Here is a 27,881-nt window from a genome sequence, read left to right on the forward strand (position 1 = left end):
TGCCCCTTTTATGCTTCGGTGACAAATTTTGTTTGATAATGCTCCTGTATATATACTTTGCTATATTAAAGGTGCTATATAAATGAAAGTTGTTGTTCCATTGCTCTGACCTCTTTTCATGGCATTCACGAATAGTCAATAGTCAGCTACTGTGTGCCATTGGTAGCAGGCTTTGTTTATACTACAGTGAGTTATCAGTGACAGGAATACTATCCACGTACTACTAATGATATACCACATGTATAAAAATGTTTAAACCTCCCTAGTAACCATTTACTGTGTCAATGGAAATTTTGTGATCTTCCTGAACAAATTTTTTTTTCAAATATGAACAAAGGCTTGGAAAGGGGAGGACATCTAGATCTCTTCATCACAAGCAATGCTTCAACTGCCATTAGGAGAGTTAAGGCATCTCGGCCCAAGCTTTTTTTTATGAAGATGTAAACTGATACTTGCTTCCACAGCTAATTCCAAAGCATAATCATAGCCCTAGTAAGTAAGCAACAATGATTAGGCTCACTTCTGATTCAGATTGGTAGCCAGTTTTTTAAGTATGTTAGTCAAATTGGCCAATTCTTAGCAAAGTCATAGAGTCATACAGCACTGAAGCAGGCCCTTCAGCCCACCAAGTCAGTGCCAACCATCAGCCACCCATTTATACTAATCATACATTAATCCCATATTTCCTACCACATCTCCAACTTCCCTTAATTCTCCTACCGCCAACCTACACTAGGGGCAATTTACAATGGCCAATTTACCTATCAACCTGCAAGTCTTTGGCTGTGGGACGAAACCAGAGCACCCTGTGGAAACCCACGCGGTCACAGGCAGAACTTGCAAACTCTGCACAGGCAGGACCCAGAACCGAACCCGGGTCGCTGGAGCTGTGAGGCTGTGGTGCTAACCACTGCACCACTGTGCTGCCCCTTAGGGCCAAAGGTGCCAGAAACATATGATAAAGGGCCTGGATTTGTTTCCTCCCCATGCTACAGGTAGTTTTAAGTTCATGATTCTGTGTGAATGGAGTGAGAAGAAAAAACAGAAGTTTAACTAGAGTCCAAGCAAAAGCATTAATAATGTGAAAAGCAATGATATGCATTCAGGTTTCAAACATCAGGAGGCTGATTTTAACTTCTGATGGTGGTGAAAAACAAATGGTCGTGGATCAACCGCTCATTATACACCCACCCTGACACTCTTTTCCATTGAACATAGAAAAGGATAGGCCATTCAGCTCCTTGAGCTTAATCCACCCTCCATAGATTGTGCTTGATCTGTACCTCAACTCTACTTCAGCCACCTTTGCTCCATATCCCTTGATAAATCTATCCATTTCAGTCTTACATAAAATTACATAGGATATGCAGCACAGAACTAGGCCAATCCGCCCAACCAGTAACTCCTCCAATCCTTCCTCATGGAACTCTTTCAGCATAACCCTCTATTCTCTTCTCCCTCGTATACTTCCCTTAAATTAATCTATATTATGTGATACAATCACTCCCCGTGGTAGTGAGTTCCAAATTCTGCTCACTCTCTGGGAAAAGAAGTTTCTTCTGAATTACCTATTTGATTTCTTAAGGGCTATCTTATATTAATGACCTCTAGTTTTTTTCTTCCCCACATGTGGAAACACTGGTCTGCATTTAGTCGCAGGGTGGGGCTCCCGGTACTGAGCCAAAAAGGTGAGGGGAACCCCACCTTGACCTTCTGGAGTCCCCCCAGCATAATTCTAGGCACTCAGGCCAGTATTCCCATCCCTATAAAGACAGAGATCCCACCCTCAACAGCTGCCAGCCAATCAGAGTGCTGGCAGCTCAGCTGTTTGGCAGTGCCTCCAGGACTGGTGGCCACTGCCGGTCCTACAGGAGTCCTGGGAGAAGGCCCAACACTGGAGACCCAGACTAGAGGTAAGTGAGGCAAGGTCACCAGGGCCAGTCCTGGGTGGGTGGAGGATGGCCGATGAGTGCAGGGGGAGGTGTTATGGAGGTGGTTTGTTTGCTGATGGTGGCTCTCCACGGGCCATAGATTGCCCATGGAGGAAAACCCCACAAGCCTGCAGGCAGGTCACCTTGTTTCACTGGCCAACCTCACTTTGAGGGAGGCCCCCCTCCCCCACCACCTGCAGCTGCTGACTTAATTCCAGCAGCGGTGGTAACAGGCCCTCAAGTGGCCTATTATTAGCCATGCAAGGGCCTGAAATAGACTCTGGACTGGAAGCCATCTTCGCCCCCGACTTAAGTGCGGTGTAACAGGAAGGTGATGGGCCCTCTGCCACCCTCCCGTTGCAATTCTATGGGTACCCCGCCTCCTAGTTAGTCTCTGGGGGGGTCCATTATATCCAGCCCACTCTCTGTTTTTACTCGATCAACATCTTTCATAATTTTAACGACTTCCATCAAGTCAACACTCAACCTTCTCTTGACAAGAGAAAAGAGACCAAACCTGTTCTTCATTTCCTGATGTTTCTAACCTCACCTTTCTGGTATTATCCTTGTAAATCTATTTTTCACCCTTTCCAGTACCTCTATATCCTTTCCATAATATGATGGCCAGAACTGTATACAGTACTTCGAGTGTGGTCTAACCAAGGTTCAATACAAGTTTACCATAATTTCTTTACTTTTCAATTCTACCCCTCTAGAAATAAAACCTCGCACTTGATTTACTTTTGTTATGACCTTATTAATCTGCATCACTACTTTTAGTTCTGATGTAAGGTCATTGAACTGAAACATTAACTCTGTTTCTCTCCCACAAAAGCTGCCTGACCTTATGAGTATTTCCAGCATCTTCTGTTTTAATTTCTGATTTCCAGCATCCAGTGTTTTGCTTTTGTGTCTGACTACTTATAGTGATTTGTATTCCCAGATCCCTTGATTCCTTTACCTTGTTTAGATTCTTATTTTCCGAGTAATATGTGACTTCCTTATTTTTCTTACCAAAATATAATACCTCGCACTTATCCGTGTTGAAATTTATTTGTGAATTATATGCCCATTCTGCAAGTTTATTAATGTCTGTTGTAATTTGTTGCAGTCCCTCTCCGTATTGATGATCCCCCACAATTTGGTGTCATCACAAATTTAGAAATGGGGTGTTTTTGATTCCAAAGTCTAAATTGTTGATATAAATTGTGAACAACAGTGGTCCCAGCACTGGTTCTTTTGGACCCCACTTTGCACCTTCTGCCACTCTGAATAGCTACTTCCCATGCTAGGGCTGGATTTTATTTTGAAGCCGCAGTCCTGGCTTTGGGAGTGGAAGTGGATGCAGGTTCCGTCAGGGCCATGAGCAGTCGGCTGCAGGCGATCTAGCGTGGGGGCTGTCCAATACAGGGGATTGTGGCGGGGGTGGAGGTGGAGACGCTGGCATCAGCTGATGCCATGGCAGGGCTGCTCGCCCTTTGGATTGCCAACTATAAGGATTTCTTCAGGGAAGACAGGCAACACAACAATGGCAGAAAAAAGACCCCCGATGGCCCCAGGGTTGCCTCCCTCCAGGTTCGCCTGCAGGCCACCACAGAAAGGTGGGGGTTCCTCTTCCCCAGGGGTGGGAGGAAGAGAGCCCAATGCCTGACCAAGCAAGCCTGGCTGCAGATAATAGAAGAGGTCAGTAGTTGTGGGGTCACCCAAGGACCTGGATCCATCAGCTCAATGACCTCATCCGGGCCACGAAAGTGAATACATTATAAACCCTTGACCTCCTGGGCACTGCATGTGTCAATGCAGGAGGCTGCATTGGGTGAAGAGGGAATTCCCACCCAGTCATGGGCAAAGAGTCAAGGCATAAAGACAAGCTGCCTGAGGCATGGCTAAATGGCAAAGGTGGCCCTTTGTCATTGAAAATCCCTACAAAGGCCCTGGAAATGGGTCGCATGGAGAAGGCATCTCTGCGCCCCCATCAGTAACCGCTAGACTACCACCAGCATATGTCTTGGGCTTGTTCCTGCTGGGAGACCTACAGCATTCATCTTTGTACTTGTAGCAGATGATAGCACACAATCGCAGAGAGTGGGCCAAGACCGACAGTGGACTGCCAATTCTCCATGTCCTGAGCCCGATGGAGGAGGAGGCTATGGAGCTCGCATGGCTGCAGGATGGATGGTGTGTTGCAGATGGCGAGACAGGCGTACCTTCCCAAGACAGTGAGTCAGGTCAGCAAGGGACATAAGGCTGCATCTGCAGTGATGAGCCATGCTGCTCATGAGGCATCTGGTGACTGCATGGCTCTCCATTGTAGGGGTGTTCGCTATGTCGGGAGGGGAGGCCCTTGACCTTTTAATGTCGCGTTTCTCTTGTGCAGGTTACGCAGAACATCACCAAAGCACTGCAGAGACTGTGGGAGAGCATGCTGCATCTGAGGGAGAGGACAGAGACTCAGAGGGTGCACCATCACCTCATACTCCTGCACCCTCCAGCAACACAGAACTCTCACGTTGGTTGATATGTGCTCATGGTTAGATTCAGGCACACAACCTAGTGAAGAAAGCACGGAAGCACCCAAGCAGCTGACAGAGCATGTGACAGTCCTGGCCACTGACAGTCGGAGGACTGAGAGAGGCCAGGCCTATGCTTAGCACCAGGCTCATGATGTGCCTCTGGTGTTGCCAACATCACAGGAGATGCTGCAGTTGCTGCAAGACGTTAGGCAGCATCTGGCAGAGATGCCAGAGGCTATGCATGTGCAAGCACAGACGATGGAGGAGTCCATCCAGGCCGTGAGTGCTGTACTGTCTCTGACTGGTGCACAAGTGGCGTCTTCCATTGAGAGATTGGCAGCTGTCCTGGAGAGCCACCTCCAGCAGAGCACTCAGTGTCTGCAAGAGATTCGTGCAGATCTGCATACCCTCGTCTTGACCATGAGCTCTAGGCAGCAGTGGCAAGTCGAGACGGGGACGGGGAACTTGGAGCCACCACCAGGTCCTCTCCCTTCTCGGGTCAGCAGGGAGGCAGAGTGTGCCTTGCAAGGGAGGAGGAGCAGCTGTCCCCTACTCTCTAAGGGTGCTCCTGGTGTAAGAAGCAGTTCCTCAGACTCTGACAACAGCTGGTATCACTTCTGTGCAGTAGGCCCTCAGCATGCTGGGGCCCTCCAGGCCTAAGGATCCAGAAGATGACCGCCAAGGTCATTCCTAGCCAAGGGGCAGAAAAGTCAGCAGCCAGTCTCCACCTCAGCTGGAAGCGCAGTAGGAGCACTGTGTCGTAGTTTACGCAAATGAATAAAGAAAAGCACCTAGAGGTATGGGGTATTCACGAGTGAATGTCTAATATAAATAGAAAGTGTAGTGCATGTTGTCAGGGATAATAAAGATAAGCTTCTATCTCACAAGATCTCCTTCCTCTTATTTATGGTCTTTGGTGCTTCATTTCACCCCTGCCTCTTTCAAGGAGCTTGAGGTGAGGAATCATGCTGTGAGGGGTCAACTCGAGAGCCTTGCACCTGGGCACTGGGTAATGGCTTGCTGAAGGGAGGAAGGCAACAACAGGGCTGCATAAAGGTAAGTCTTTATTGGTCAACCTACAACTGATAATAAGGATCAAATGAACCGTGAATGGATCAGGGCATCGTGAGACTCCATGCACATTTCTCATGGTCTCTCTTCTGTTGTCCCTGGGGTCCTTCATCTGGCAATGCTTCCTCCTCTGTATCCTCATTGTCCAAGGAGGCATCACACTCCTCAATATCCTCATTGTTTGACGCCGCTCCTTTTTGCAGCAACAGGTTGTGCAGTGCATAGTACACCACCACGATACATGAGACCCTAACTGGGCATACTGAAGGGCTTCATTGGACCAATCTGGTAACCTGAATCTCATCTTAAGTAGACCTATGGCTTGCTCATGTTGTCCCGTGGCAGGTGTTGTAACTTTTCTCCATATTTGTGCGTGGATTCCTCACAGGCCTCTGTAGCCACGTCCTCACTGGGTAGCCCTCATCTCCAAGGATCCATCCCTGAAGGCGCACATGAGGCCAGAAAAGCTCTGGCACCTGGGACTGCCTTAAAATGTAGGCATTGTGGCAACTTTCCAGGAAGCATACCCAAACTTATAGGATCTGTTTACGGTGGTCGCAGACCAGTTGTATATTGAGGAAGCCCTTCCTGGTGATGAAGGCTGCTAGCTGGTGTTCAGGAGCCTTGATGGCCACATGCATGAAGTTGATGACCCCCTGCACCTGGGGAATCCAGCGATGGCCCTGAACCCGATAGACCGTTCCACTTGAGAGTTGGGATCCGTGAGGAAGTGCTCATAGTCTCTGGCCCTCCTGACCGCCTTGATGCACCTATGGGCCACAGACTGTGAGATCTCATATATGTCCCCAGTGGATCCCTGGAAAGAGCCAGAGGTGTAGAAGGTCAGTGCCACAATGACCTACAATGCCACTGGCATTGGATTTCCACCAAGTCCCCAGGGGCTCAGCTCATCTTGCATCAGCGCATAGGTCACTAATGGTCTTCCTGGAGAGGCGGAGTCTTCATTGGCACTTCCTCTCAGACATCTGTAGATAGTTGAGCCTCGACCGGTAGACCCTCTCTAATGTTAATGAGAGGGAGGGAGCGAGACGGTTTGAGATGGAGGGAGGGAGTGAGACGGTGTGAGAGGGAGGGAGGGAGCGAGACGGTGTGAGAGGGAGAGACCGCCCGTGGGGAATGGACTGGGTGTGATGGGCGGATGTTTGTGGGATGAAGTTGATTGGTCTTATCTGATCCTTGACCTTTTCAAACCCAAGGTAGGGACACTGGACTAACCCTGGGGGGGTATCATAGAGTCAGAATAATTAGGGCACAGAAGGAGGCAATTTGGCCCATCAAGTCCTTGCCAACTCTCTGCAGAGCAATCCAGTCAGTCCCATTTCCCCACTCTATCCCCGTAACCCTGCAAGTTTATTTCCCTCACCTGCCCATCCACTTCTCTTTTGAAATCAATCATCTCTGCTTCTACCACCCTCATCAGCAGCGAGTTCCAGGTCATTACCACTTCTGCGTGGAGCAGGCTTCTGGTTTTGCCCTCTGCGCCCTTCTCCACCATCTGGAGGCCAATGCTGACCCTCCTGTGGGCTCACTAGTCGTGGCAATGCCACTGAAGGTGCCTGGACCTCCCTCCCGCTCTGCTGCGTCTCCTCTTCAATGGGGTCCCAAGGTCTGGATGAATGAGGCTTATGATAGGTGGCCCCCCTCTTCACTGCCAATGGCCCTCCCCCCTTCCCCCCACTTGTCACCTCTGACAAAGTAGCACTTTCCCATTGCCCCGCCATCCCCCCCTCCGCCCCACCCCTGTATGGCACCCTGGAGTGTTGGAACCTTTGCACAGACACCCTTCCTGGAAGTTGATGCTTCCTTTCCCGATGGCCTCCCTTTGCAGCCAGCAATGAGTTCCCACCTCTACGTAATCTCCATGAAACAGGTGTGGCTCTGAATCCCCATTATTTCTGAGCTCTGTTAATAAGATTTAAAACTGAGAGTAAAATCTCTGTTAATAGGCCTTGTAGCTACTTTAATTGCCTGCCTGCTGCGTCGATGTCAGCTCTCCGCCTGCCATGTTTTCCGCCATCGATAAAATCGGGATGAGATGTCACGACTTTGAATTTCTGGTTTGACATTTCCTGTCCCGATTTTATGCCCTTACCTCTGTTCCCATCTCCAAGGGCTGAATAAAGTTCGTCTCATACTCTCTGATTTCTGTTTTGTAGCCAGCTGTCTTAACATTCTGCTACCTGTCCTTTGATTCCACAAGCTCTGATCTTATTCATTAGTCTATTATGTGATACTTTATCAAAGGCCTTTTGGAAATCTAGATAAATTACATTTACTGTATTACCCTTGCCTGCTCTCTGTCTTACCTCTCCAAAGAATTCAGTGAGGTTGGTCAAACAAGATTTTCCCTTTTGAAATCCATGCTGACTATTCATTATATGTTTGGTTTCCAATTGTATTTCTATTTTCTCCTTTAGTAGGGATTTCATTATTTTTCCTACCACCAATGCTAAGCTGACCGATCTATAATTCCCTGGACATGTTCCATCTCCCTTCATAAATAGGTAAAATGTTGGCTGTCCCACTGCCCTCTGCCAATATACCTTTTGTTAACGAAATACTGAATACGTATAATAGTACCTCTGCTATCATTGACCAGGGTGTAGAACAGGTGGCCAATACATTACCACCCATTGCCTAAAGTTAAAATCAGCCTTCATGTTTCATGTCACTTTAAGTAAACAACAGTGCTTTATAAAATAATCTCTTAACATCTAATTATAAAACACAGAGATTGCAAGTATTGATTTAATAAAATATTAATATAACACTAATCACTATTAAATAGGTTCAGTATTATTCCTTTTATGGTCCTTGTTAGTTATTTTAATTTTTTCACTCCATCTTGAGTTGGTCCTGCATTTTAAGTTACCAGTTGGTCGAACTGTAAGGTTAGATAGTAAAATGTGATGGAAACCATGCACTCAGTTGATTGTATTCTGACTGTTTTACATTACATGAATTTAAAAAATACAATTCTGTTTGCATTGCAGGCCTATTAATTTTTCATTTGGTTGTTTACAGGCACATTACTTCCAATGCCAGTTTTGTATACAAAAATGAGCAAAAAATATAACTTAACCCCACCATGTAATTTTACCCTTCCTGACTTCAGAACTCCTATACTGTTCATTAATTGAGCTTCCTGGGTTTTGTGGAAACCCCCCGCTTAACTGGAGACCTACAACCTCCATGTGTCGATGATGGTGAGGTGGGTGGGATGGGGGAACTAACTTTCTTTCTTCAGATGATTTTAGTAAACATACCAGCGTGAGTACAAAGTGATACTCACTTCCCACTTGCATTATAATTATTATCAGAAGGAATTCTACCATCATGCATGGAAATGGCTGAGTGTCACAGTGTCCTGGTGCTCCATTCCATCGTGGATCTGGATGCAGCTTTGCATTCTCAGTTTCCCACGTAGTGAAGGTTCTGGACTTGCTTGTATAATGGGTGGGAGGCAGTTTCCACAACACCTCCCTCATTTCTAAAACACTCTTACACAGTTCCAAGCAACCACCTCAAAAACATTATTGGCAGAGGCCTGGGTGAAGAAGTCATAACCACTGCCTCAATAGGTCGAAGCACAGAGAAACTTAAAGGGAGGAGAGAATATTGTCAAAAAAACCCCCAAAAAATAAATAGCAACATAATATCTCAATGTTGTTTAATTCTGTTCTATCAGCAGCACCCAATAATTAACATGGTTGAAGCAGCAGCATCTGTGGAAAGGATCTATCATTTATTTTAGTTTTGCTTTTGTTTTTAAAAACTTTACAGGGAAAAATGAGCGGCAGATATATACTTAAAAAAATCTGAAGTGCCGCAATGACATCACAAAGCATATCAGTTTTAAAAAATTGATTTAAGGGGGTCATAAATACTCACATTTTCATAGTCATTATGCTGTTCAAAAATGTTTTAGTTTCAGTTACTTATTTGATATCTTACCATTTGTGGGAGTTGGATGTCAGCGAGGCTGTTAATAAGGGCCTGACTCAGACCAGCTAATTCCTTTAACAAACTCTCATTGTGCTGCTCAATTAGTTTATTCTCCTCCTCAATTGTTTTCAAATTGCTCTCCATGGAAGTAATCTAAAAATTTAGAAATAATTTTTCTTTAATTACATAATGGGCGTTTTACAAATTTCACAGAAATACAGCTTTGATTTATTACTGACAATGTAGCACTAAGATGCTTGCAGTTATTAATCTATAGAATTAGTTTGTATGTGAAGTTGAGTTTATTGATGTGGGTACCAGCTAAATCATAAAGGTATTCAACACTGTGGAAAATAAATGGAGAAATAAATTCAAACATTTAAAGAAGGGAACCAAATTTATAGCATTGTTTTGGGTAAGAGAAAAATGTATTCTTGTATAGCAAATCCATTTCTTCACAGAAACCATTTTTTATGCCCTGCAAAAATGCATTAAATGTTTTCTGGTGTTACATTCAGCTCCAGTACTTGCTAATGTTACCTGTGTCTGGAGTTTTATCATATCTGCTTCCATTTTTAAGTTTGATTCATTCAGCTCCTTAATCTCATCATCCAAATGACTGATCTCCTCATCATTTTCAGCTCCTATAGAAAATAAGGGCATGAAATCTATTGATATGGAATACACCTATAGATGGCGCACACAGTCTATGGAACGCATATGCTATCTGAAGGTCACTTATAAGTTTAGTTTAGGTACTGCAGAGTGTATACTCAGCGATGATCTCACTGATGTTTGTGTAATCGGGGGTGGTCCCTTAATTTGCATTTCTTTTCACCCCATAAGCCAGAGGAATATGTGTTCTGCTAGGGCAAGGAGGTAGAGCTCACCACCCACACACCACCACCCCAGCTCCCACCAAATTCAAAGAGTCCTGTTTGTAAGGAAGCTGAAATGCTAACTAAAGTTACATTCTTTCTTCAGGGTCCAGACTGAAATAAGAGTCTGGATTTCCAAGTACTCCTTATCATCACTTTTTAGCAAGTCCTCATCTTCGGTGAGACCCCTAGTCTCACCAGTGATACACCCACCAGGTCAGGGATGCAGGAAATCACGGCATTGGAGTCCACACCCCTACTGTGCTATTGGCCTTTTGTTGAGGTCGGTCATTTTGACAGATAGGTGGTTTCAAAATCTCCTCCTTGGATTCCTAAACTCCTGGCCTTCTTCATCTCTCTCTACTCCTTTAATCCACCTCATTGATCAAGCTTTTAGTCACCTTCCTAGTATTTCCTCCTTTGTCTTTACATGAATTGTTATCTGCTTCTGTGGAGTGCCTTGGGAGATTTTTCTATTTCAAAGCGCTATATAAATGCAAGTCATCGTTGAAGTAGCAATACATTCCCCTCACTACTTCTCATTGTGCTATTGATGTGGGAGGGAAAACAGAGAAGAAGACAGTTATAGACTGGACTAAAATTTGTATTTATTAGAACAGTAAAAGAATGCCATGAATTTTAATAAGGAAATGGTCAAAGTTATATTATAAAAGATTAAGTAGGAAGAAGGAGATAACTTATTTAGAGAACTGTTGATAAAATGAAGTGCTAGATAGAAATGGGATCTAGTGTATGTACCTGAGATGATGGGGTGTTTCTCCTTAACCTAAATAAACAAACTGATTTTAATTAGTTATTTTATGTCTTCTTTTCATGATTAGAATTAATACTTGCTCTTACCGCTACTTGCTCTGAGCTTGATGGTCATCAATTCATCACCTGGCAGTTTGCCTTTCTTCAGTGCTAGGGAAGCTCGAGGACAACCCGACAAACTGGAAACACAAAAATGTGATGGGAAAGACAATTTTCTGTCCAGTTTAAAGAAAAAAAATCTGCTAAGTGCAGCTACTTAAGAAGCTGTACAAATGTATATTGAAATGCTGAGTACTGTGGTGCAGATATGTAAGTACCTTTGAATCAAGCAGTAGTTTCAATTAAGGGACACATGCCTTTCATCTGTGGGTGTCAATGATCTCAACTACAAATCAATTTAGCGTCACTTAAAGCTGAAAATTAGCATTTGCAAAACCAAATGCGATTGGTTGACACATTTGTATGCTATTCCACTCACTGCTGCTTTGATAGATGCATTAAAACATTTACTTTAAAAAAAACGAACAGAAAAATATCATAGAAACACACATCTGCTTTTATCGTCAGCAGTAATTCATAGTCTTTAAACGTAGGATGATGCAAAATGAAATAAAGATACTTGTGATCAACATTAAAGCATGGCTACCCAAACTGAACCCGACCAGACCCGACGACATGTGTCAGGTTCGGGTCAGGTTGGGTCTGTCTTCCGGGTCTGGCATTCGGGTTCGGGTCGGGTCGGGTCGGGCTGGACGCAGACACAGTGCTGCCTTGCTCAGGGAGGTAACTTCTGCATGATTCTGCAGGAATAGCCTGCTACCAGAATGGAGGATCACAACATTTGGACAATGCAAGTTTGATATAATGAACTTTATTACAGTAGTTGGGTGGGGTGGGGTGGGGTGGGGTCGAGCACAGGAAAAAAATCAAATGACTCGGGCCCGAGTCCGATCCGGGTCAGGTTTCAATTTCATACCCGAGCAGGCCTTTAATCAACATATAATCAAATTAGACATATTAAAATTGGATATTGTTATCCAGTCCGTGACCTGACTTTATATACTTCATTATTTTCTTTTGTCATTCATGGGATGTGAGCATTTCTGGCAAGTCCAGCATTTATTGCCCATCCCTAACTGCCCTTGAGCCACTTTCTTGAATGGCTACAACGCGGTGAAGGTACTCCCATGGTGTGGTTAGGTAGGGAGTTCCAGGAATTTGACTCAGCAACCAATGGAAAAACAGCAATATTTGGTGTGTGACTTGGAGGGGAACTTGCAGGTGGTGGTGTCCCATGTGCCTGCTGCCCTTGTTCTGCTGGATGGCAGAGGTCACAGGTTTGGAAGATGTTGTTGAAGAAGCCTTAGCAAGTTTTGGCAGTGCATCTTATAGATGGCACACACTGCTGCCACAATATACCGCTGTTGGAAGGAATGAATGTTTAAGGCGGTGGATGGGGTACCAATCAAACAGGTTGCTTGGTTCCCGATTGTGTCGAGCTTCTCCAATGTTGGAGCTGCACTTATCCAGCCAAGTGGGGTGTATTCATCATACTCCTAACTTGTGCCTTGTAGATAGTGGACAGGCTTTGGGGAGGCAGGAGGTGAGTTACTCGCTGGAGAATTCCCAGCCTTTCACCTGTTCTTGTGGCCACAGTATTTATATGGATGGTCCAATCACATTTCTGGTCAGTGGTGGCCCTGGGGATGTTGATGGTGGAGGATTCAACAATAATAATGACATTGAATGTCAAGGGAGTGTGGTTAGACTCTTGTTGGAGATAGTCATTGCCTGACGTTTCTGTGTCATAAATGCTACTTGCTACTTATCAGTTCAAATCTGAATGTTGTCCAGGTCTTGCTGAATGTTGGCCGGGACTGCTTCACTATCTGAGGAGTTGCAAATGGAAATGAATACTGTGTGACCAACAGCGAACATCTGTATTTTTGAGCTTATGATGGAGGGAATGTCATTCATGAAGCAGCTGAATATGGTTGGGCTTAGGACATAGGCCTCAGGAACTCCTGCATCAATGTCATGGGGCTGAGATGATTGGCCTCCAACCACCATATTAATGTTCCTTTGTACTAGGTATGACACCAGTCAGTGTAGAGTTTTCCCTCTGATTCCCATTGACTCTAGTTTTGCTAGGGCTCCTTGATGCCACACTCAATCAAAAGATGTCAAGGGCAGTCACTCTCACCCCCCTTCTGGAATTCAGCTCTTTTGGCCATGTTTGGACCAAGGCTGCAACTGAGTGGTCTTGCCAGAACTAAAACTGAGCACCGGTGAGCAGGTTATTGCTAGCAATACCTTCCATCACTTTGTTGGTGACTGAGAGTATTTTGATGGGGCAGTAATTAGTCTGGCTGGATTTTTCCATACCTGGGCAATTTTCCGGTTGGTTGGATAGGTGTCAATGTTGTAGCTGTACTGGAACAGTTTGGCTAAAGGTGCGGCTAGTTCTGATACACGTGTCTTTGGTACTACAACTGGTATGTTGTTGGGTTCCATAGTCTTTGCTGCATCCAGCGCACTCAACCATTTTTGATATCACATGGATGTGTTGGTGGGAATTTCCAGAAGGAGGCTGAGATAGATCATCCATTCGCCACTTCTGGCTGAAGCCGGTTACAAATGCTTCAGCTTTGTCTTTTGCACTGACGTGCTGAGTTCTGCCATCATTGAGGATGGGGAGGTCATGGAACCTCCTCCTCATGTTCTTTATTTAACTGTCCATCACCATTCACAACTGGATATGGCAGGACTGCAGAGCTTTGATCTGATCAGTTGGTTGTGTGATGGCCTAGCTTTGTCTATAGCATGCTGCTCCTGCTTTAGCATGCATGTTGTCCTGTGTTGTAGCTTCACCAGGGTGGCAACTCATTTTTAGGTATGCCAGGTGTTGCTCCTGACATGTTCTCCTGCACATCTCATTTAACCAGGGTTGATGCCCTGGCTTGATGATAATGGTAGAGGAATATTACAGGCTATGTTGCTACAGGTTGTGATGGAATACAATACTAGTGCAGCTGATGGTCCACAGCAACTTATGAATGCCCAGTTTTGAGCTACTAGATCTGTTCTGAATCGCTCCCATTTAGCATGATGGTAGTGCCACACAACATGATGGAGGGTATCCTCAGCATGAAGACGGAACTTAGTCTCCCCACGGACTGTGTGATGGTCACTCCTACCAACACTGTCATGAACAAATATTTCTACGACCTGCAGATTGGCGAGGACAAGGTCAAGTAGGTTTATCTCTCGTTTGGTTCTCTCACTACCTGCCGAAGATCCAGTCTGGCAGATATGCCCTTCAAGACTTGGTCAGTAGTGGTGCTACCGTGTCACTCTTGGTGATGAACATTGAACTCCCCTATCCAGAGTACATTCTGTGCCCTTGCTACCCACAGTGCTTCTTCCAACTGATGTTCAACATAGAGGAATACAGATTCATCAGCTGAGGGAGGGCTGTAGGTGGTAATCAGCAGGAAATTTCCTTGCCCATTTTTGAACTGATGACATGAGCCTTCAGAGGGTCCAGAATCAATGTTGCGGACTCCCATGGCCACTCCCTCTGACTATATACCACCCTGCTGCCAGTTAATTATCTTTCTGATTATAACATTTTCTCTAGTTGTTACTGGGTATATTTTGCAACGAATAATGCCACAAAAGTATTCCATCATTCTGTATCCAACTTGAGAGACTCTATGAAGAGTTGTGTGCTCACGTCAAATTCATCTGAAATGGGCTACATTTTCCAACTAACCCATTTGAAGTTAATGAGATAATGCATGGATTTAAAAAGTGCGCAAAGGTATTTAGGGCAACAGCGCTAGTCAGAAAATATATCATCAGATCATAACACTGCCTCTTTGTCTCTAGTTATCTCTGATTAAAGCATCTTTTAATTTGCTCCGTATTCTCACTCACCTCTTAAACATAAAACAAATATAATGCATTTCTTACATTTTAATTTGGTCATGTGTGACAGTATTGAAAATAAAAAGCATCTTTTAAAAGATAATGCAAATGAATATAATTAGTTTGCATTGAAGTTTGTAGGCCAATGCAGGGCAAGACCTCCAGAGTCCAATCATTACAAATGTGGCTACAAAGTAGGTGCATTTTGACTATAGGCATAACAAGAAGAATGTTTCCATACTAACCTTCTGTGAGTGACAAAACTGCCATTAATGTGACCAGATCCATCACAACCTGGTGTAGGGCAGGTTGTACCTTCAGCTTTGCCAGATTTCCATGGGAAGTGGGATCCATTCAGAGAAGCCTCCTTTTGTCTCTTTGCGGCTAAAGGGCAACCTGATGCACTGCGATGTGACGAGTACTTGCCAGATATGTGACCCTGCCCATCGCAACCTATCACTGGGCACCTTAGAAAGACAGCAACAATGCGCTGTAAACCACTTTATCTGTCAGGTCATGTGCAGAAAATAGTGTAATTACATAATGATAGAATGGTTGTAGCACAAAAGACCCTTGAGTTCATATCGCTCTCTGCAAGAACAACGCATCTACTCCCACTCCCAGCCCTTTCCCTGTAGCCCTGCAAATTATATTGCTTCAGGTGCTTATTCAGTTCCCTCTTGAAAGCCAGGATTGAATCTGCCTCCACCACACTCTCAGGCAGTGCATTCCACATCCTAACCACTTGCTGCATTAAAAAAAATTTCCTCATCTCACCATAGCTTCTTTTACCATTTGCCTTATATCAACATCCTCAGGTTCTCGACCTTTCCACCCATGGGAACAGTTTCTCTCTATTTACTCTGTCTAGACCGCCATGATTTTGAACACCTCTATCAAATCTCCTCTCAATCTTCTCTTCTCTAAGGAGTACAACCCCAGCTTCTCCAATCTATCCACATAATTCAAGTCCCTCATCCCTGGAATTGTTCTCATAAATCTTTTCCACACTATTTCTAAAGCCTTCGCATCCTTCTGAAAGTGCAGCGCCCAGGTGAGATTGAACCTGTGCTTTATAAAGGTTCATCATAACTTCCTTGCTTTTGTACTCCCTGCCTCTATATATAAGGCCCAGTATGCCTTTTTAACCACTTTCTCAACCTGCCTTGCTACCTTCAACAATATGTGTACATATACCACCAGGTCTTTTTATTCCTGCACCCACTTTAGAATTGCACCCTTTACTTTATATTGCATCTCCTTTTTCCTTTTAAATGTATCACTTCATAAATTTCATTTGTCACGTGTCCATCCATTCCACCAGCCTATCTATGCTCTCTTGAAGTCTATTACTATCCTCCTCACAGTTCACAATACTTCCAAGTTTTGTGTCATTTTAAAATTTTGAAATTGTGCCCTGCACACCCAAGTCTAGGTCATTAATATATATCAAGAAAAGTAGTGGCCTGAGCACCGACCCATGGGGAAACCCACTGTATACCTCTTCCAGTCTGAAAAACAACTGCTCAGCACTACTCTCTGTTCCCTGTCACTCAGCCAACTTCATATCCATGCAGCCACTTATATTCCATAGGCTTCAATTTTGCTGGCACGGCTATTATGTGGGACTTTATCAAATGATTTGTGGAAGTCCATGTCCACCACATCAACCATATTCCCCTCATGAACCCTCTCTGTTACCTCATCAAAAAACTCAATCAAGTCAGTTAAACATGATTTGCCTTCAACAAATCCATGCTATCTTTCATAATAAATCCACACTTGTACAAGTGACTGTTAATTTTGTCCCAAATTATTATCTCTAAAAGCTTTCCCACCACCGACTGACTGACCTGTGGTTGCTGGGTTTATCCTTACAAACTTTTTTGAATGAGGGTGTAATTTTGCAATTCTCCAGTCTTCTGTATCTAAGGAGGATTAGAACATTATCGCCAGTGCCTCCACAATTTCTGTCCTTACTTCCCTCAGTATCCTTAGGATGCATCTCATCTGGTCCTAGTGACTTATCAACTTTATATACAGCCAGTTGGTCTAAAACCTCCTCTTTTAAAATCAATTTTTATCCCATCCAGTGTCTCAATTACCTCCTCTTTCACTATGACTTCAGCAGCATCTTCTTCCTTGGTAAAGACAAATGCAAAGTGCTCATTTAGTACCGCAGCCATGTCCTCTACCTCAATGCATAAATCCCCTTTTAGATCAATAATCAGCCTCACCCCTCCTCTTGTGACCCTTTTATTATTTATATGCCAATAGAAGACATTTGGATTCTCTTTTATCTAAGCTGCCAGTCTCTTCCAATACTCTCTCTTTGCCTCTCATTACCTTCTTCATTTTCTCTCTGAACATTCTCTATTCAGCCTGGTTCTCACTAGTATTATCAGCCTGGCATCTGTCACACACCCCTTTTAGCTATTTCATCTTTTTCTCTATCTCTTTCAATATCCAGATGGCTCTGGGTTTGTTTGCCATACCTTTCCCCCTCATAGGACTATATGTCGACTGTACCTGAACCATCCAACCTTTAAAGGCAGCCCCTTATTCCATTACCATTTTGCCTACTAAATTTTGATTGCAACTTACCTGAGCCAGATCTGTTCTCACCCCACTGAAATTGGTCCTCTCCCAATTAAGTATTTTTACTCTAGATTGCTCTTTGTCCTTTTCCATAGTTAATCAAAACCTTATGATACTATGATCACTGTCCCCTAACTGTTCCCCTACTGACACCTAATCAACTTGATCCACCTCATTCCCCAGAACCAGGTCCAACAATGCTTCCTTTCTTGTTTGGCTGGAAACATACCGATCAAGAAAATTCTCCCGAATACACTTCAAAACCCTTTCTTTTTCTCTGCCCTTTACTATTGCTATCCTAGTTTACATTAGGATAATTAAAGTCCCCCATTTTTACTACACTATAGTTTTTGCACCTCTCTGTAATTTCCCTGCAAATTTGCTCCTCAATATCTTTCCCACTAGTTGGTGGCATATAAAATACACACAGTAGTGTAATAGTACCTCTATTGTTTCTTAACTCTAACCAAATAGATTCTGTCTGTGACCCTCTAGGACCTCCTCTCTCTCCAGCACAGTAATATTCTCCTTAATCAATTCTGCCACCTCTCCTCCTTTCTATCCTTCCCTATCTTTCCTGAACACCTTGTATCCATGAATATTTAGTACCCATTCCTGCCCTTTTTTGAGCCAGGTCTCTGTTATTGCCACAACAACATATTCCCATGTAGTTATCTGCACTTGCAGCTCACCGACCTTATTTTCTACGCTTTGTGTGTCAACATACATGCAGCATAAATTTAATTTAGACCTTATTGCATTACCTCTTAGACTGACCCCATCCAATACCTTACTATTTCCTACTCTAGTGCTATCAGTCTCTCCCAATCCTTTGGAGACCTTGGGCAGGATTTTATCCAGCCCTTGGAGATGGAATGGGAGACGGGGGTGGTGGTGGGGGAGTGGGGGGAAAAGGTGGCAAACAAATTGTCATGGGGTGGCATTGAGTGGTAGTGTGCTAGACGTTGTCCTGTGCCTGTGGCATTTTGTCTGCAGTGGGCACCGTAGTGGATGGAAGTCACTGGAAGGCCAATCAAGCCATTTAAGTGGCCCATTAAGACCTGATGGGCTTCTAGCAGCCCTGGGGTAGGGTCGTACCTCTGGGGGAAATCCGTGGCCCATGGAGGGCCCCCCACTGCAAAATACTCCCTGCCTTCACCAACCACTCCCACGCCCCCTCGTCGGGGCCTGCCTGACTGCCCCCGGCGACCCCAACCCCCTTACCTTGGTCCCGGGGCCTCCTCCATCTGCACTGCTCTGGGTCTCCTGCAGTACCAGCAGTAGCCACTGCTCCCAGTAGAATTGCTGGTACTGCTGAGCTGCTGACCCACCAATTGGCCAGCAGCTCTTGGGCTGGATCTTGTCCCTTTAAGGGGACAGCATCCCAACGGCGGGCAGTTAATTACCTGCCTGCCTTTGAATTCAGCCGGGGATCTGATACTGGGCCAAGGCGGGCACCTTCTAGCCTGTCGCCGGGACCTCCATGACTGAAACAAAATTCAGTCCCTTGTTTCTCCTTTGTAGTGCTACATTCTGGTACCCATCCCCTGCCAAGTTAGTTCAAACCCTCCCTAACAGCACTAACAAATCGCCCCGCAGGGACATTGGTCCCAGCTCTGTTGAGGTGCAAAGCATTTGGGTTGTTTAGGTTCCACCTCCCCAGAACTGGTCCCAATGTCCCTCCTGCCCCATCTCTCCAGCCACACATTCATCTGCTCTATCCTCCTCTTTCTATACTCATTACGCGTAGCACCGGGAGTAAGAGTAATCCGGAGATTACTATCTCTTTCTACCTATGTTGTTGGTACTGATATGGATCATGACCATTGGCTGTTCGCACTCCCCTCTCCGAGTACTCTGCAGCACTCTGACATCCTTGACCCTGGCACCAGGAAGGCAACGTACCATTCTGGAGTCATGTCTGTAGCCACAGAAATGCCTGTCTGTTCTCATAATTATAAAATCTACTATCAATATTGCTTTCTGAAGCTTTCTGAAGCTTACTCCTGCCCCCCACCCTGTACAACTGAGCCACCTGTGGTGCCGTGGACTTGGCTCTGGCTGTACTCCGCAGAGGAACCATTATACACACCAGACTGGTTGGAGGGTGAGATGTACTCAGGGGATTCCTGTACTACCTGCTTGATCCACCTGGCGGTCACTCATTCCCTCTCTGCCTGCACACCCTTAAGCTGCGGGGTGACCACCTCTAGAAATATGCTATCCACATAGCTCTTAGTCTTGTGGATGGATCTCAGTAACTCCAATTCTGGAGCTTGAGCTGCTCCAGCTGACAACACTTCCTGCTCATGTGGTTGTCCAGGACATGAGAAGCAGCTTGGAATTCCCACATGGAACAGGATGTGCACTCCACAGGACTGAAGTGCCCTGCATGCCTCAATGTGTTAGATGAACTAACTTAACAAAAATAAACTAAAGCCTTATTAAAGACCTATATAAAAATAACTCACCAGCTACTCACCAATCAGAACCTTGCCTTGTGCTGACATCACTTGTAGTTATTTTTCCCTCACTCCCTGACATAATTCTGTCATTTTTCTTTTTATGATATACAAGTGATTTAAATAACATTATTTTAAAAGCTACATTACCTTGACAAATTTTGGATGCATGGTTATTAAGTACAGCAGAGGCAATAAAGCATTATTCATTTTAGGACTGATGTACTCAAACATGGAGAATATAAGGCACACAAGTGGTCTTTTCATTCACTGGCAAATCTGTCTTCATCATGTCCAGAATTATCATGCTACACTGTCTGCAGCCAAAAACTCCTACTCCAGGATCTTCCTGGAGGGCAAGGAAGGCTTTGGCTTCTCTTCACAATGTACAGCCTTTTCAAAACAATGTCCCTCATCTTGCATTTTTACCCTCAATACCAAGTGTGAAGAATTCTTTGGGACAAAACTGGACTGCTCTGTTTGTTTTCTGGGTGGCAAATGGGTACAGTCATCCAATTTATAAGGACTGTTGCATTATCTCTTTCTAGACCAATAAAAATGAAGCTGAAAGGCAGCCATAAAGGTTTGAATGCAGAGCTTTAATGGAGACTTGCTGTTGCTTCAGCTTACATGTGTTAACAGACTGTACAAGACTACTGAAGCATGTGATACTGCATCACTTCCTGTGATGACATACATATTAGCATAAACATATATTTATATGATTATATTTAATGTATTAACAAATACACTATCACAACATCTACCTTCCCTGAAACTACAACCTCATATAGTATAACATTAATATGTACGTGAATAGGCACCCCTTATGAGCAATAAGAAATTTGACAACTATAACACTAACTACATTAAACATTCAACTATAACAAGAACATTTGAAACACCCCTTTTCAAGGTGTTGTCTACACCCGGAACTGTGCTCATTGTCGGCTGACTCGACCAGACCTTGTGACATTGACATGTGGTTGTGTTCTCGAACTGTTTGTCCTCTCCTCCTGAACACTGTGTTTGGGAGGATTGTCCTCAGTTGTTGGGCGTGTTGAGTAGCCATATAAATACTGTGGCTACAAGAGCAGGTCAGAGGCTAGGAATCCTGAGGCGAGTAACTCACCTCCTGACTCCCCAAAGCCTGTCCACCATCAACAAGGCACAAGTCAGGAGTGTGATGGAATATTCTCCACTTGCCTGGATGGGTGCAGCTCCAACAACACTCAAGAAGTTCGACACCATCCAGGACAAAGCAGCCCACTTGATTGGCATCCCATCTACAAACATTCACTACCTCCACCACCGACGCACAGTGGCAGCAGTGTGTACCATCTACAAGATGCACTGCAGCAATGCACCAAGGCTCCTTAGACAGCACCTTCCAAACGCACGACCTCTACCAACTAGAAGGACAAGGGCAGCAAATGCATGGGAACACCACCACCTCCAAGTTTCCCTCCAAGTCACACACCATCCTGACTTGGAACTATATCGCCGTTCCTTCACTGTCGCTGGGTCAAAATCCTGGAACTCCCTTCCTAACAGCCCTGTGGGTGTACCTACCCCAAATGTACTGCAGCGGTTCAAGAAGGCAGCTCACCACCACCTTCTCAAGGGCAATTCGGGATGGACAATTAATGTTGGCCTACCCAGCGACGCCCACATCCCTGAATGAATAAAAAAAACTGAACCATGTGATATTGCATCACTTCCTGTGATGACACACATATTAGCATAAACATATATTTCAATGATTATAGTGAACATATTAACAAATACACTATCAGAACAAGACAACTTCCAGCGCCTGAACAGTATTAGAAACATGTCCTATGCTGTATTGGTTCTGGAGTTGTAGAGGCGTCCCTGATGCCCGAATAAAACAGGTGTTAAGCCCGTTGAATATACTAATAAGGGGCCTAATGTCTTTTTTCGGGCCCAAACTGGAAACTGGTTTCCCCTGTATGCAGGGAGCATTGGGCTGTAAGCAATTTCCACCCCATAATCGTCAGTCCATCTCCTCTTCATCTACATACTGCAGTAAATGTCATAATCTGCAGACATAGGGTGATAACATGAAGCATTAGCATTCCACTAACTCTCCTAACCCCATTACTACCTCCATGCAATCTGATCAGCTTCATGACATAATGAATGAGTCACAGCTTCTTTTAACTGAACAGCAGAAAGATTGTTGTTATCCATTTTAGTTCGCATTATAAACTCTGCTTCTTTCCTACTGACCCCATCCTCCTCCCCACTCAAATGTTCAATTGAATCAGATCAGGCAAAGTCCTGATGAATTTTTGGACCTGGAGCTGAGCTTCCAAGTTCACATCCCATCCAGCCCCAAGATCACTTACCTTCCCCTCACAGCACTGCCTGCATGCTTTACCTCACTCCCTCTACCACTGAGACCCTTACCTATGTTTTTATCACTTCTAGACTTGTCTATCACCCTTTTTTTGCTAACATGCATTGGTTCCCATCATAGAATTTAAAACCCTCTGCCTCACCTTCAAAGTCCTCTATGGTCTTGCCCCATGCCAGCTGTGAAACCTTCTTCAGTTTTATCTCTGCTCCATCATCATTTGTTATTATGCTTATAGCTTTTTGTGCATTCTGCTTTCCATTTACTTATCACTGGCAACAGAACCTTTAGCCATGTGGGCCCTACATTTTGAAACTCCATCACTAAACCATTTCTCTCTCTACTTCTAAAAATCTACTCAAAGCCGATTATTTTGATCAAGCTTTCAGTCACCCCTCCCAACCTCTCCGTTCATGGCTTGACACCTGCTTGTCCATCTACTTCTCTTGTGAAGTTTCTGCAGATAAGTTTTTACATATAAATGAAAGTTGTTGTTATTAAGTGACAGGACAAATTCTATTCTGGGAAAATGATTTCAACATATTTCACACACAAATTATCATTTCATCATACTGCATTATTTTACAGTTTCTACTTGGTGAAAGTTAAGCGTTATAGACATAAGGAGTTATTTTAGGTTAATTTTAAAAGTATAGAAAGAAAGTCTTGCATTTATATAGTGGGCTGAATTTAGCGACTGGAAGTAGGTACCTTCGCCGTCTGTGACATGTGCGGATGGCCGACCGTGATCACACAGTCTTTACAAATTGGAGGCACAGGGCCTGTCCAATCATGCAACAGGGGCAGGCTCCAAAGTGGTAACTGCGCATCACATGACTCCAATGTAGATGCTGCACCATATTTAAAGTGCTGCTATCCCTGATAGTAATGCTGCCTTTCAGTGAATCACTGATTCTGGATTACAGCTGGACCAGGTGAACAGCTGTTGCAACTTCTGGACACCACCCATCCCTGCACCCCAGAGAAGGATGTACCACCATTGGCACACAACGGGAGCAACCTGGCACTATGACTGAGGCAAGACCCTGGGTGGTCCCACAGTTTAGTGATGCCTCCCTGGAGATTCTCCTCCAGGCTGTAGGGGAAAAGCGGGAGGTCCTCTTTTCAAGGGATGGCAAGAAGAGATCCACATGCCTGGATAGATAGTGCAGAGGAGGTTAGCAGCTGTGAGGTCACTCCACGCAACTGGATCCAGTGTTGGAAGAGGGTCAATAACCTCCTTCATCCAGCCAAGATGAGTCCTTCATACTTCTCTCCTCTTTGGGGCTTGTATGTGGCTCCACGGCAAGGAGCGTGACATGGGGAGGGAGTGACAACAAAGGTGCTGGCAAGGGGGTGAGGCTTCACCACATCCTGGCAGATGCATGGCTGCTTCTTGGCGACAGGCCACCTTCTTTCACAACTCATCCCCAATACCTCCCCTGACAGTGGACATGGGAAGAAACCATGTAGGAGATCTCATCAGGGGACAAGGGATGATGTTCTCGGGACTGGAGTAAGGTTTAGCTGAGTTTCGTAAGAAATATGAGGCAGGGACTGAGACAGAAGAAGCATGATGTTGAATATAATGGAGTCTCCTTTATTCTGTTATAGAATCATAGAAAGTTTACAGCCTGGAAGAAGTCACTTGGCCCATCTGTCTGCGCCAGCCAACCTTACAGGCTACAGCACTTGAAGTTCATATCCAGACACCTTTAAAATGCGTTGAGGGTTTCTGCCTCTACCACCCTTTCAGGCAGTAATTTTCAGACCCACAACACTATCTGGGTGAAAAAAAGTTTTTCTCACCTCCCCTCTAATTTTTCTACCAATCACTTTAAATTGATGCCCCCTAGTCACTGACCTCTCTGCTAAGGTAAATAGACCCCTCACATCTATTCTATCCAGGCCCCTCATAATCTTGTACATTTCAATCAAATCTCCTTTTAGCCTTCTCCATTCCAAGGAGAACAACCCCAGACTATCCAATCTTTCCTCATAGCTCTCCTCTGTACACTCTCTAGTGCAATTGCATCCCTTCTGTAATGAGGTAACCAGAACTGCACACCGTACTCAAATTGTAGCCTAACTAATGATTTATATAGTTCCAGCATAACCTACCAGTTCTTATATTCTATACCTCAGCTAATAAAGGAAAGGATTCCATTTACCTTCTTAACCACCTTATTGACCTGCCCTGCTACCTTCAGGGATCTGTGGACATTCACTCCATGGTCCCTCACTTTTTAAAAATTCATTCATGGGATGTGGGCGTCGCTGGTAAGGCCAGCATTTATTGCCCATCCCTATTTGCCCTTGAGAAGGTGGTGGTGGTGGTGAGCTGCCTTCTTGAACCGCTGCAGTCCATGGGAGGTAGGTACACCCACAGGGCTGTGAGGAAGGGAGTTCCAGGATTTTGACCCAGTGACAGTGAAGGAACAGTGATATAGTTCCAAGTCAGGATGGTGTGTGACTTGGAGGGGAACTTGCAGGTGGTGGTGTTCCCATGCATTTGCTGGCCTTGTCCTTCTAGTTGGCAGAAGTCGTGGGTTCGGAAGGTGCTGCCTAAGGAGCCTTGGTGCATTGCTGCAGTGCATCTTGTAGATGGTACACACTGCTGCCACAGTGCGTCGGTGGTGGAGGGAGTGAATGTTTGTGGATGGGGTGCCAATCAAGCGGGCTACTTTGTCATGGATGGTGTCGAGCTTCTTGAGTGTTGTTGGAGCTGCACCCATCCAGGCAAGTGGAGAGTATTCCATCACACTCCTGACTTGTGCCTTGTAGATAGTGGACAGTCTTTGGGGAGTCAGCAGGATTCCTAGCCTCTGACCTGCTCTTGTAGCCACGGTATTTATATGGCTACTCCAGTTCAGTTTCTGGTCAATGGTAGACCCTAGGATGTTGATAGTGGGGGATTCAGCGATAGTAATGCTATTGGATGTCAGGGGGAGATGGTTAGATTCTCTCTTGTTGGAGATGGTCATTGTCTGGCACTTGTGTGGCGCAAATGTTACTTGCCACTTATCAGCCCAAGCCTGGATATTGTCCAGGTCTTGCTGCATTTCTACATGGATTGCTTCAGTATCTGAGGAGTCGCGAATGGTGCTGAACATTGTGCAATCATCAGCGAACATCCCCACTTCTGACTTTATGATTGAAGGAAGATCATTGATGAAGCAGCTGAAGATGGTTGGGCCTAGGACACTACCCTGAGGAACTCCTGCAGTGATGTCCTGCAGCTGAGATGATTGACCTCCAACAACCACAACCATCTTCCTTTGCACTCGGTATAACTCTAATTCGCGAAGAGTTTGCCCCTGATTCCCATTGACCTCGGTTTTGCGAGGGCTCCTTGATGCCATAATCGGTCAAATGCTGCCTTGATGTTGAGGCAGTCACTCTCACCTCACCTCTTGAGTTCAGCTCTTTTGTCTCTGTTTGAACCAAGGCTGTAATGAGGTCAGGAGCTGAGTGGCCCTGGCAGAACCCAAACTGAGCGTCACTGAGCAGGCTCTTGCTAAGCAAGTGCCGCTTGATGGCACTATTGATGACACGTTCCATCACTTCCTCCTCACCCCTCAGTATTCTCCCATTAATTGTGTATTCTTTGCCTTGTTTGACCTCCCCAAATGCATCACCTCACACTTTTCTGGCTTGACTTCCAATTGCCACTTTTCTCCCCATCTGACCAGACCATCAATATCTTTCTGCAGCCTAGAGCTGTCCTCCTCGCTATCAACCATGTGGCCAATTTTGTGTCAACTTCTTGATCATGCCCCCTACATTTACATCCAAATTGTTAATATATACCACAAAAAACAGGGGAACTAGTACTGAGCCCTGCAGAAGGCCACTGGAAACAGCCTTCCAGCCACAAAAAAACTGTCAACAATTACCCTTTGTTTCCTGCCACTGAGCCAATTTTGTATTCAGCTTGCTGCATTTCACTGGATCCCATGGGCTTTTATTTTTTTAACCAGTCTGCCATGTGGGACCTTGTCAAAAGCCTTGTTAAATCCATGTAGACCACATCAACTGCACTACCCTCATCAATCTTCCTTGTTACTGCTTCAAAAAATTCAATCAAGTTAGTCAGACAAGATCTTCCGTAACAAACCATGCTGACTATCCTTGATTAATCCTTGCCCTTCTAAGTGACAGTTTATCCTGTCTCTCAGAATTGATTCCAATAATTTTCCCATTGTTGAGGTTAGACTGACTGGCCTGAAATTATTCAATCTATCCCTCGCTCCCCTTTTAAACAAAGGTACAATATTAGCAGTCCTCCAATCCTCTGGCACCACACCTGTATCCAGTGAGGACTGGAAAATGATGGACAGACTCTGAGCTATTTCCTCCCTGGCTTCTTTTAACAGCCTGGGATACATTTCATCCGTCCCTGGTGATTTATCAACTTTCAAGGATGCTAATCCCATTAATACTTCCTTTCTCCCTATGTTTATCACATCCAATACTTCATACTCCTCTTTCTTAACTACAATATCTGCATCAACCCCCTCTTTTGTGAAAACAGATGCAAAGTATTCATTAAGAACCATATCAAAATCTTCCACCCATACACAGAGGTTACCTTTTTAGTCTATTATGGGCCCTACTCTTTCCTTAGTTATCCTCCTACTCTTACTGTATTGATAAAACAGCTTTGGATTCACCTTGATTTTGCTTGCCATATTATTTCATGCCATCTCTTTACTTTCCTAATTTCCTTTTTGATTTCACCCCTCCACTTTCTATACTCGTCTTGGCTTTCTGTGGTATTGAGTTCTTGGACTCGGGCATAAGCTTTCCTTTTCCGCAATATCATACCCTGTAAGCTCCTTGACATCCATGGGACTCTAGATTTGGTCGCCCCACCATTTTTCTTTGTGGGAACATGTTTACTCAGAACCCCTTGAATCTCCCCTTTACATGCTTCCCACTGCTCTAACACCTTCAACTCGCTGCTTCCAGTCCACTTTTGCTAAATCACTCCTCAGCTTAGCAAAATTGGCTTGCCCCAATTGAGAACTCTAACTCCTTTTCTATCCTTGTCCTTTTCCATAATTATGTTAAAACTGACTGAATTATGATTACTGCTACCAAAATGCTTTCCCACTGCCCAGCTTCATTTCCTAAAACTAAGTCCAAAATGCACCCTCTGTTGTTGGACTTGCTACATACAGGCCAACAAAGTTCTCCTGAATGTACCTCAAGAATTCTGCTCCCTCAATTCCTTTCGCACTAAAACTATCCCAGTTAATATTGGGGTAGTTAAAATCCCCTACTATTAATGCCCTATTATTTTTGCACTTCTCAGAGATTTGCCTACATATCTGCTCTTCTATCTCCCTCCGACTGTTGGGAGTCTATAGTACACT

The 27,881-nt window shown here is 44.7% G+C and overlaps 1 protein-coding gene across 7 annotated transcripts in view; it reads right to left on the minus strand.

Annotated features, from left to right (window-relative positions):
• st18 (ST18 C2H2C-type zinc finger transcription factor) overlaps positions 1-27,881 on the minus strand; it is a 476,845-nt gene that overhangs the window by 22,499 nt on the left and 426,465 nt on the right. For 6 of the 7 annotated variants that reach the window (XM_068031828.1, XM_068031824.1, XM_068031825.1 and 3 more), the window contains 4 exons: positions 15,309-15,530; positions 11,221-11,312; positions 10,022-10,125; positions 9,491-9,634 (listed from right to left, as the gene is read on the minus strand). In XM_068031828.1, coding sequence (XP_067887929.1) covers positions 9,491-9,634; positions 10,022-10,125; positions 11,221-11,312; positions 15,309-15,530 — 562 coding nt within the window. The remainder of the gene's footprint in view (positions 1-9,490; positions 9,635-10,021; positions 10,126-11,220; positions 11,313-15,308; positions 15,531-27,881) is intronic. The other variant, XM_068031829.1, reaches the window with a different exon arrangement.

This window comes from Heterodontus francisci, chromosome 5, assembly GCF_036365525.1.
Source record: "Heterodontus francisci isolate sHetFra1 chromosome 5, sHetFra1.hap1, whole genome shotgun sequence".
NCBI classification, from domain to species: Eukaryota; Metazoa; Chordata; class Chondrichthyes; order Heterodontiformes; family Heterodontidae; genus Heterodontus; species Heterodontus francisci.